Source organism: Arachis ipaensis, chromosome B03 (assembly GCF_000816755.2).
Source record: "Arachis ipaensis cultivar K30076 chromosome B03, Araip1.1, whole genome shotgun sequence".
NCBI classification, from domain to species: Eukaryota; Viridiplantae; Streptophyta; class Magnoliopsida; order Fabales; family Fabaceae; genus Arachis; species Arachis ipaensis.
The window spans coordinates 7,340,975-7,352,891 of record NC_029787.2 but is presented as its reverse complement, the minus strand read 5'-3'; the positions used below and the strand labels follow the sequence as shown (position 1 = coordinate 7,352,891).

General features: G+C 34.5%; 1 protein-coding gene across 5 annotated transcripts in view; it reads right to left on the bottom strand.

The window, feature by feature from the left end:
* LOC107628867 (jasmonate O-methyltransferase-like) overlaps window positions 1-11,917 on the bottom strand; it is a 35,295-nt gene that overhangs the window by 13,484 nt on the left and 9,894 nt on the right. The window contains exons 2-4 of one of the 5 annotated variants that reach the window (XM_016331487.2): window positions 11,187-11,591; window positions 10,601-10,840; window positions 2,137-2,537 (exon numbers count right to left, since the gene is read on the bottom strand). The exons of 1 other annotated variant lie outside the window; for it this stretch is intronic. In XM_016331487.2, coding sequence (XP_016186973.1) covers window positions 2,166-2,537; window positions 10,601-10,840; window positions 11,187-11,591 — 1,017 coding nt within the window. In that variant the 3' untranslated portion in view covers window positions 2,137-2,165. Of the gene's footprint in view, window positions 1-2,136; window positions 2,538-10,600; window positions 10,841-11,186; window positions 11,592-11,917 lie in introns of those variants that run through there. 3 more of the 5 variants (XM_021117971.1, XM_021117974.1, XM_021117973.1) reach the window with 3 other exon arrangements.

The window sequence follows — 11,917 nt, the reverse complement described above, 5'->3', positions numbered from 1 at the left end:
AATTATTTAAGAACTATTTTAAAATTTTTTAAGGATTATTTTATACTTCATCTTAAGGATCGATTTGTCCAGAATATACACAGAATGTACACGTGAATACTTAATGATCACGTATGCGAGTTAATGTCAACAGTCGCATTAGTGACTAACAGATAAAAATTATATTATCTAACAAACATAAACATCGAATACTATTTTATATATTTTAGGAAAAAAGACAGATAGGTCCTTGACTTTTTAAATTTTTGACAAATACATTCCTGACAAAATTTAAATACAAAAAAGTCCCTGACTTTAACAAACGGAGGACAATTTAGTCATTCCGTCTATTTGCCTCTCATACACCAAACGAAACTGGCTGACGTGGCTGAAACGGTGTCCAGGTGTCCGTTACAATGCCACGTTGGAAGGAGAATAAAGTTTGAAGGACAAATAGGTCCTTGAGAAATTTAGTTCATTATGCTTCTATATGTATCATATATTACTATTTAATTGAAATATACCTATATTAGGTATCATATATTACTATCTAATTTAATAATCAAATGTGTCACATGACACTTTTATTAAAATTGAGAGAATTTTTTTTTCAAAATTAATAAACTCCTTTCCTAAATTCTCTCATCTATCTCTCTCCATTTTTCTATTTCTCTCTACTATCATATATTACTATTTTTACTCTATATATAATTATATTTTATATTAGTAATTTGACAAATCAAAATATATCATCCGATATTTTTTTACAATTAAAATATTTTAAATGTAAAAGTATACACATTAAATTATTTTAAATTTTAGATAACGAATATTAAAATTAATTATTAATAAAAAATTAGACTTTTTCATATAAAAATAATAACTAAAAATCTTATTATTTAATTTTTTATCTGCAGATATCTTGATCTTCTTAACCAGAGACTTTTGTCAACTTACGACTTTTTTGTAAAAGTAGTTTGATTTTATAAATCTTTTGTGCCATGCATAGTTTATACTGTTAGAACAAAGTGAACTATAATTTTTTAAAAAAATTTATTCTCGTAATGTTATTATGGATAAAAATACTAGTTCTAATGTAATACACAAATGCACTAATGCTAACTTAATACATGAATGATGCACAAAAGGAACTAATGCTAACTTGATGCATAAATGAACTTATGCTAACTAATGCCACTGGTATGATGAAAACTGAACTAATGCAATTTAAGAAAATAAAGTAGAAATAGAACAAGCTCAATTTCTGTAATTTTAATACAAATAATTTAAATTGCAGAATACAATAAGTTAGCTAGATTTCAAAATACAAGCATAATTTTATAAACTAAATTCTCATAATAGAAGCATACTAGAAGTATAATGAACTAAATTTTCAAGGACTTATTTGTCCTTCGAACTTTATTTGCAAAATGACGTGAAGGACTTATTTGTCCTTCGAACTTTATTCCCCTTTCAGCGTGGCACCGTAACGAATACCTGGACACCGTTTCAGTCACGTCAGCCAGTTCCGTTTGGTGTATGAGAGGCAAATAGACGGAAGAACTAAATTGTCTTTCATTTGTTAAAATCAGGGACTTTTTTGTATTTAAATTTTGTCAGGGATGTATTTGTCAAAAATTTAAAAAGTCAGAGACTTATTTATTTTTTTTTTCTATATTTTAAAATTTAAAATACTAAAGTGAACGTTAAAAAATTCCGGAACTGAGTAATTCCTCCATATTTAATGTACCATATACACTCAAGAGAATTACAGGGTAAGAAAGAAAGTATTCGATTCCCACCCTATCCTTATTGCCCAATCTGGAAAGTTAACACGTTAGTTCGTTGCAAATCAATTACTAGTCTGCCATTGTGTGAGTGGGAGAGGTTAGATTGTGAGAAAAATTCTCCACATTGTATGTGAACTCTTCCCTAAAACAGAAACATAAAAGCATGAAAAATTCAATTAAATTCTAATATTATATTAAAATTAAAATTGAGTCTGTCTAATTCAATCATAAATATTAGTTCATTAAGTGAGAGTATTGTATTCCTTCAAACATTCTTTAGATATTCAAGAAGACAAATAAGAAATACATAGTATATATTTCTGAACAATTATTTTGTTACATAATTCAAGAAGACATAAGAATGAACGAAAAAAGAGTACATGTTATTGCATTCTTTTAAACATTCTTTATCAACGACATTACGATAGTAGGAAATTCTAATATTTCGACCTCCATAAATAATTGGACAACCTTAGTTTTAAATCTGAGAAATAATTTGTCCATGACATTTTCTCCAAATTGTGCTTTCAAAAGAGGTTCTAAAGCAGCTCTGTGTTGTTTAGTTATAAAGTGTGCCCTCATATTTAGATCAAGTTTATTATTGTCATCAACACCTTCGTTTATGTTGGCATCCCAACCCATTATCACAGCTTCTAGCCTTTGAAGAGTGAAAGATCCTTCTTTCTCAATTACTTCTTTAGCTTCCTCTATTGTTGGGTCATACAATGGTAAATTAAAGGACTCAAATTTTGTCGCCTCAATCAAATTCTACAACAAATTAAATACCATTATTACAACATAGTGAAATTTTGAATTCTAGATATATAAAACATAACTATATGCAAACCTAAATGTTATAAAAGATCGGGTTTTTTACTTAAATAAAATAAATCAATACCAAAATTATTAGATTCCCCTAAATCAAATTTTAAAACGTGAATATCCTCTTTTTACTATTATATAAATAGTTCCAGGGTCATGAGAATTATATAATATGTTAACCATGCCACCCAGAAACGATTTATACATGGATGATCAAGGGGAATAGAGAGTAAATCGTTACAGGGCACACAGAATTATAGGTAACGCATAAATCGTCCCACCCTATAAAAATTTATGTGTTAAAGCAAACTCTCTCAAGTCTGGCACGATTTATGTATAATAGGGTATTTTTAATTATAATAGTTTAATTTAAATTATATCTATTTAAATTTTAATTTCGTAATACCACATCACCTCTGTTTTACGACTTAAGCGTAAAGCTTTGTGTGGTAGGGTGTTACACAGCAACTTTTGGTATTTGTAGCCATCAAATAGCCATCAATGATGATTTTAATGGTGTGAGATTGGTGTGAGATTTCATCCGATGACTCACTTTTCCTTGCTAGTTACATACTGGCCAGAATTTGGAAAAGTTGCTGGCCCCTAGACTTTTCCTTACATGAGCAATCTATAAAAAATATGCATCAAGAAAAATTATTAAAAAAATTACATGAATAACAAATACTAAAAATTTTATAAAAACTTAAATTTATGTTTCTTAAAACTGGGACGATTTATGCGTTACCTATAAGTTACCTATAACCCTGTGTGCCCTGCAACGATTTACTCCTTCTTCTCCTAGGTTATTCATGCATAAATCGTTCCTGAGTGACATGGTTAACATATTATATAATTCTTATGCCCCTATAACAATTCATATAACAGTAAAAAGAGTAAAAAGAGGATATTTACGTTTCAAAATTTGATTTAGGGGAATCTAGTAAGTTTGGTATTGGTTTATTTTATTTAAGTAAAAAACCTAAAAGATCCCTACGCATTTTAAAAAGTAAAAAGAATTTGAAAGAAAAAATATGTGCAATTTTTATTGGTAGTATATTATACTATATACTGTAGACATAATTGAAAAGGAAATCAGCCAGACTTTATCGTTAAAAAATTTGAATTGAGTTAAAAATTTAAATGAATCTAAGATCTAATAAGATACAACTACATTTTTTCATATATTTATTAAATAAACTAGTATTTTTGTCCGTAATAACATTATGGGAATATAAATTTTTTAAAATTATAGTCTACTTTGTTCTGATAGTATATAAATTATACATGACACAAAAAATTTATAAAATCAAACTACTTTTATAAAAAAAAAAGTCGTTGGTTGACAAAAGTTTCTAGCTAAGAAGACCAATGTATACGGTGAAAATTTAAAACTAAATAAAAAACTAAAAAACTATGTATATAATAACAGTAATAATAATATTTTGTATTTAAATTATATTATTTTGTTAATTTTCTTTTCTGTAGAAGAGAAAGATAGAAAAATTAGAGAATGAGAGAAAAGAGAGAGAAAGATAAAGATGAGAATGAGAGTGAAAGTGAGATTTTGTTAATTTTGAAAGAAAAATATTTTATTTTAATTGTAAAAAAATATCGAATGACATATTTTTATTTGTCAAATTATTAATATAAAATATAAATTATATATGAGTAAAAATATGTTACCAGACCAAAAAGGAACAAACGTATAGCTATATGGAAGTACACAACTAAGGCTAAGTATAAATCAGTGGAAGTGTATAAGGTATAGAATTAATGGAAAAAAATGGACATGTTTACAAAATTTGGGTAAAATAGGAGGTTCCAAGTTTACCTGCGCAAAAAAGGGATGAATCAGCACAGTGTAATCAAATAGAAGGGAATAACAGAGAGAATGAAAGATAGATGCAGAAAGAAGGTTCTCACAATCTCCATGTCCTTCTCAGTCTGCTGCTGCTCCTTCATATTAGCTCCTCACTCCTCACCTTCCATGTGAAAGTTTGTTAGATCCCCCTTCTGTTGCTCCCCTTTATTTCTAACGGTTCTCTCTCTCTCACTTGTAACATTACCCCCTCTATTGAAATGGACCTTGTCCTCAAGGTCAAAACTATGATATTGTGTCTTCATTTCTTCATAGGGTTCCCACGTTGCCTCCTCTCCTGAGGTATTTTGCCACTGAATGAGAACTTCTTCAATCCACTTGCCATCCTTTTTTATCATTCGATGTCCCAAAGTTGTCTGAGGTTGTAATTGATAACCCTTCTCATCTACTAACAACGGAGAAGGGATGGTAGCTGATGATGGGACCCCTTCACACTTTTTGAGCAGAGATATGTGGAAGACAGGGTGGATTCGGGCTATATTGGGGAGTTCTAGCTTGTAGGCTACCTTACCAATTCGAGCAATAACGGGAAAAGGACCAAAATAACGCATGGATAATTTCTGGTTTCGCCTCAGGGCCACGGATCGCTGGCGATAAGGCTGTAGCTTGACGTATACAAAATCACCCACCTGAAATTCTAATTCTCTGTGTTTGCTATCTGCCTGGTTCTTCATCCTGGTTTGGGCCTTCTGTAAGTTCAGTTTTAAGGAAGCTAACACCGAGTCTCGTAGGAGTAGTTGTTCTTGTAGAGCTGGGGGATCCTTCGGGTGGGGTTCATATCGCAATAAAGGAGGAGGGTCCTTGTCAAACACTGCTTTGTATGGTGACATGCCGATAGAGGAGTGAAAGGAAGTGTTATAGCTAAAAGCCGCCCACGGTACAAGGTTATACCAGTCCTTCGGGTTCTCTTGAGTATAGCACCGCAGATACATCTCCAGGCAACGATTTAGCACCTAAGTTTGGCCATCAGATTCCGGGTGGTACGTCGAGCTTCTAGCCAAGCGTATACTTTGGCCCTTGCAGCACTGCTCCCAGAACTTGCTCATGAAGACTTTGTCCCGATCAGAGACAATGGATTGTGGCAAACAATGGACACTCACCACATCTCAAAGAAAGACCTCTGCCACTTTTGATGCTGTGAAATTAGCCGGGAGCGGTATGAAATGAGCGAATTTCGATAAACGGTCTACCACCACCAATATGACAGAGCAACCGTGGGCTGGGGGTAAACCGGTGATGAAGTCCATCGAAAGGTCTTGCCAAATATGTGTCGGAATAGGGAGAGGTTCCAACAAACTGGCCGGAGGTTGGGTGCTGTATTTGGCCTGTTGGCAAATGGAGCAGGATTTGATGTAGTCCTTCACTGATTGCGCCATGTTCTTACAATAAAATTGGGCGGATAATCTAGATAATGTCTTTTGCACGCCGCCATGGCCACCCACAATTGAATCATGAAATTCTCGTAACAGGTGTTGTACCAGAGATGAAGAAATTGGAATTACTAATCGGTCAGTCCAGTACCAAAACCCACCACGATTCTGCAGCTTACCAGAATTCATTTCACCCTCAGAAAATTCAATTTCTGGCCAAAACCGTTGATGCTCATCCTTTAAGAGCGGTAGTAATGCCCAAGAAGATGTGGAGAGCTGCCAGAATGATCTGGACAATCCGTCTGCTGCTTTATTCTCGCACCCCTGCTTGTATTCTATGGAGAAATCATAACTGAGTAGTTTGGCCAACCAGGTTTGCTATTCTGGTGTCTGAATGACTTGCATTTAGAGTTCCTTCAAGCTTTTATGGTCCGTGCGGATGACAAACTTATGGCCTAGTAAATAATGTCAAAACTTAGTCACTACCGCAAGAATTGCTTGCATTTCTCGTGCATATGCCGATTGTTTCTGTGTCGTTGGTGCTAGCTTTTTGGAAAAATAAGCAATAGGGTGACCATCTTTGCTTAGAATAGCCCCAATTCCGGTTCCAGATGCATCATTTTACAAAACAAAAGGCCTAGAAAAATAAGGTAAAGCCAGTACCAGAGCATGAGAGAGACCCTTCTTTAATTTCACAAAAGCCATTGGACACAATCAGACCAGAGAAAACCATCCTTCTTTAGGAGGTCAGTTAAAGGACTCGTAAGGATAGCAAAATTCCAGATGAATTGACGGTAATAGCTAGCCAAACCAAGAAAAGCACGTAATTGTTTAAGTGATGTAGGGAGCGGCCATTGAGTAATAGCTTGCACCTTTAACCGTCGACCTGGACACCCTTCCGTGATACCACATGGCCCAAATAATCAACCTGTGTCTGCCCGAATGAGCACTTAGAAAGTTTGGCAAATAAAACATTCTCTTTCAATATGGATAGCACCTGTCGCAAATGTTCCAAATGAGAGGGCCAATCTGAACTGTATACCAGTTTGTCATCGAAGAAAACCAATACGAATTTCCGAAGAAGGGCAACAAACACCGAGCTCATGAGGCATTGGAAGGTAGCTGGAGTGTTGGTCAAGCCAAACGGCATTACTAACCATTCATCCAAGCCTTGGTGAGTACGAAACGCAGTCTTGCAACGATCCTCTGGCTTAACACGAACCTGATGATACCCGGCCCACAAGTCCAATTTCAAAAAATACTGGGCACCGCAAAGTTCATCCAGAAGTTCATCCACGGTCGGCATAGGAAAAGAGTCCTTAATGGTCATAGTATTTAAAGCTTGATAGTCAGTGCAAAATCGCCAAGAGCCATCCTTTTTCTTAACAAGAAGGACCGGAGAAGAGAAAGGACTGGTACTTGGTTGTATAATCCCTTCGGCCAGCATTTCGCACACAACTCTCTCAATTTCAAACTTCTGACTATATGGGTACCGGTAAGGTCGCACCTTTACAGGTGCCGAGTTGGGTGCAACTGGAGAGTATATAATTCCAAAATCTCCTGTGCATCATGTAAACGCTTGAGATTGTTAAATTGAGCTTGAGTAGGCAAGTGAGCCAATTCACCCTGCAAGGTCACAAGCTTGTTACCATCCATAAAAGTAATGAATTTCTTCCTATAGTTCACCAAATGAGTATCCAAAGTCTCGAGCCAAACATCACCCAAAACAAGTTTCTCAGTTGCTATTGGGAGGACAAAAGCTGTGATGAACAGAGTGTGGCCTTGAATCATCACAAGCACCTGTCGGACTTCCCCTTCACATTGTAATAAGTCGCCATTCCCAACTTCAACTTGAAATTGCGGAGCCTGGTGAATGGGAAGATTCAAACGCTGGGCTAAGGAGGGGTGGATAAAATTATCCGAACTACCACCATCCATCAAAATTCGGACCTCTCTGCCCTGAACAGTCCCAGAGAAGCGAATAGACCTCTTGGTCGGTCTCCCTGTTAGCACATTATAGGACAAGCGCAAGGGTTCCGATGTTGCCACTACCTCAGAAGGCTCTTCTGGCTGCTTAATCTCATGAATTTCTTCTGACAGTGGTTCATCAGATGGCACTTCTTCCAATGTCTGAATTAGAAAGTAATGTTTGGCTGTACATTTGTGGCTAGGGAAGTACTTCTCATCGCATGTAAAACACACCCCCTTCTCCCGTCGAAATTGAATCTCAGTTGGGGTTAATTTGCGCAAGGTCCCTGTCTTAGTGGGTGTGGGTAGTAAAGGGGCATTTTGTGGCGAGGTGACAATAGATGGGGGCGAGAGGGAAGGTTTGGGGGAAAGGGTAGCGGCGATTTCGAATAAGGGGGAGACGAGAGTGAGTTCCGCCAACGCTGGGGCTGTGGTAGAAATTTTTCCTCAAACAGTTTGGCCAATGACATCGCATGCCACAGAGATGTGGGGGAGCGAGACTTGACCTCGCCTTTGAGCTCCGGGATTAACCCACCAATAAAACAGTATAACAACAGGGTATCATCCAATCCATACGCTCTAGCGGCTAGGTCATTAAAAGCATCAAAGTATTTTGTGACTGATAAAGATTGTTTCAGCTTAAACAATTCCTCGCGAGGATTCTCAAATTGCGATGGTCCAAATTGTATTTGAATAGCAGTAGACAGAGAAAGCCAGTCATATACCTGTTCAAATTTCTCCCAAGTTTGGAACCAAGCCAGAGCTCTGCCTTCTAAGCTGACTGCAACTATGTCGAGTTTCTGGTCCTCGGAAATATCATAAATTTTGAAGAATCTTTCAGCCCTAAAAATCCACTGCAACACATCATCACCGTCGGAGAAGCGTGGGAAGTCCACCTTCATCTGGCGAGGCGGAGCAAAGACGGATGGCTGAGCATATGGTTTTGGGGATTCCTCCACTCTCGGGGCTAGGTGGGCTTGAATCGCTACCAGAGATTGTGCCATCGCCGTGAGTTGTTCTTGTTGGCCATTAACCTGTTCAGTCAATTTGGTGATAGCCGCCTGCATCGATTGTAATCGGGTATTTTCTGCCATAACTCAACGAGAGCACCAATTATTACCAGACCAAAAAGAAACAAACGTATAACTGTATGGAAGTACACAATTAAGGCTAGGTATAAATCTGTGGAAGTGTATAAGGTATAGAATTAATGGGAAAAATAGAAATATTTATAAAATTTGGGTAAAATAGGAGGTTCCAAGTTCACCTGCGCAAAAAAAAGAGATGAATCAGCACAGTGTAATCAAATAGAAGGGAATAACAGAGAGAATGAAAGATAGATGCAGAAAGAAGGTTCTCACAATCTCCATGTCCTTCTCAGTCCACTGCTGCTCCTTCATATTGGCTCGTCACTCCTCACCTTCCATGTGAAAGTTTGTTAGATCCCCCCTTCTGTTGCTCCCCTTTATTTCTAACGGTTCTCTCTCTCTCACTTGTAACAAAATAGTAGAGAGAAATAGAAAAATGGAGAGAGGTAGATGAGAGAATTTAGAAAGGGAGTTTATTAATTTTGACAAAAATATTTTCTCTCAGTTTTAATAAGAGAGTGTCATGTGACACATTTGATTATAAAATTAGATAGTAATATATGATACATAATATAGGTATATTTCAATTTTAATTTTAATATTTTAATTTTAATTTTAATACAATTAAAGAATGTCATGTTGTATATTTTGATTGTCAAATTAATAATTAGTCATTGATATTGATAATGATATATAAAATAGATAGAGTTGTTAAAAGAATGAGAGAAATAGAGAAAGGAAGAGGGAGGAGAGGAGAACTCTTTAATTTTGGAGGGAAAGATTTGATTTCAATTGCAATGAGAGAGTGACATATGGCACATTTTGGTTGTAAAATTAGTAAGAAGGGATTGGTTGTAAAATTAGTAAGAAGGGAGGAAGAATTCTTAAATTTTGGAGGAAAAGATTTAATTTTAATTACAATGAGAGAGTGACATGTGACATATTTTGGTTGTAAAATTAGTAAGGAGAGGAAAATTCTTTAATTTTAGAGGAAAAAATTTTATTCCAATTATAAGGAGAAAGTGACATATGGCATATTTTGTTTGTAAAATTAGAGATATATAATAGATTTGGTAAATTTGTAATAGTAAATAATAATTTCTTTAACAAAGTTGAAAGTTCTAACTTAACTTATAACATTTTGGTAAAAGAAACATATACACATGATAATTTTTAATTTTAAATATGTCTGGAATATCATGGCAGGTTTGATAGAAAAATAAATTTAGAGATGTTTACGGGTACAAATAATTTGATTATCAGTCTAAAACAGATCCGATTTGATTATATTGGTCCTAGATCCAATGGGTACTAGAGCATAATCAGAGTAGACCTGATCAAACTTGACCTTAGTTCGTTCAGATATTAGTTCTGGGATCGCGAAAGTCAAATAATTCTCATCAAAATTGTTTGAATTTTATTTTTAATTGGGTATCTAATTATCCGAATCGATCTTATCTGAGTTTAATCAGTTCGTATTGGTTCGGGTTTATTTACCAAAAATCATAAATTCAAACCAATCCAAAACAATTAAAATTTAATTGATTGGACTCTCATTCTCTCCTAAATCCAAACCAATCCGATCTATAAACACTCTAAATGGTTTCTCTCAATTTTTTCGGGCCTGATCTCAGACATTAAATTTTAGCAAAACAAGAAAATACAAAGAAAAAAAGAGTTTATATAATATACTTGAGTGTGTACCTCTAAGACCATGTCATTGAGTATTGTGCCAATTATGGTCCAAGCAGTTCTGATATCACAAGTTTTGTCCCTTCCGAATAAAGTGAGAACCATTCCACCTCCACCCACCACTTCTTGTGAACGTAATTTCAGAAATACTTTGAAGTCTTTCTGGAATTGTTCACGATATGCTCTGTGCATTGCTGGAGGACTTGTACTTGTTAAATGTATATTTTTCTTATTAACCAACTCTTTTGGAGCCTATATATTGAAAACAAAAATAAAGCATACAATGGGAGTAAAATCACTGAGAATAGATAACTATTTTAACACTTGAAAAACTTTAATTTTGACAAAATAAATTCAAATTTTTATTTTTGATTGAAGAAATTTCTAAATATCAGTTTCGTTTGATAAAATAAATTAATCATTAACATATCATTTTAGACATTTAAGCTATTTTGTCGAACAGAATCGATATTTAGGAGTATATTTTGTCAAAAATAAAAGTTAAAATTAATTTTTTTGTAAAATCAAAATATTTTAGAGACCAAAATGATTATTTATTCAATAAAGACTTCAATTTGTGGGTGATGTGGTTTTTCACCTGAGAAAGCCAATGAAGACTAAAAGAAGAATGAACGAAGTGCAAGGAATCATTGGGAAATAGCCTTCTGTAGAATGTCCCTGGAGTGGCATTAATAAAACATGGATCAAATTTGTGTCCCTTATTTTCTTCTAGGCTTTCCAAGAATTGTGGAAGTGATTTAAAGATGCTATTGAAATCATTCCCAAATAGATCATTCAAGAAGAATTGAAACACCGGTGGTTTGAGATTCAAGTTAGAACTTGAGCAATCAACAATGTCGATGACATTAGATACCAATTGAAGAGCATTTGGTCCTGAAGAACAACCTAAATCAGCCACTTTAAAGCAGCGAATAGGAATAATAGTATATAACCTCACGATACTCTCTTCTACTATGGGTTTTGCCTTCCTCATCACCTTGTTCTGTCAAAATACATTAATATATATTAGTGTCATATAGAACTTAATAATGTTAATTAATTTCATTATCGTCACTCGTGAATCGGCAAAAGCAAAATTCCTTTAATCATAAATTGATCCTATTATGGTTTACTTAAATATAGTTAGTAACTAGTATTTTTATTTGTAATAACATTACAGGAATATGAATTTTTTAAAATTATAGTCTACTTTGTTATGATGATAGTATAAATTATATATAACACAAAAGATTTATAAAATCAAATTATTTTTACAAAAAAAAAAATTGTAAGTTGACAAAAGTCTCTAACTAAGAAGACCAAGATATT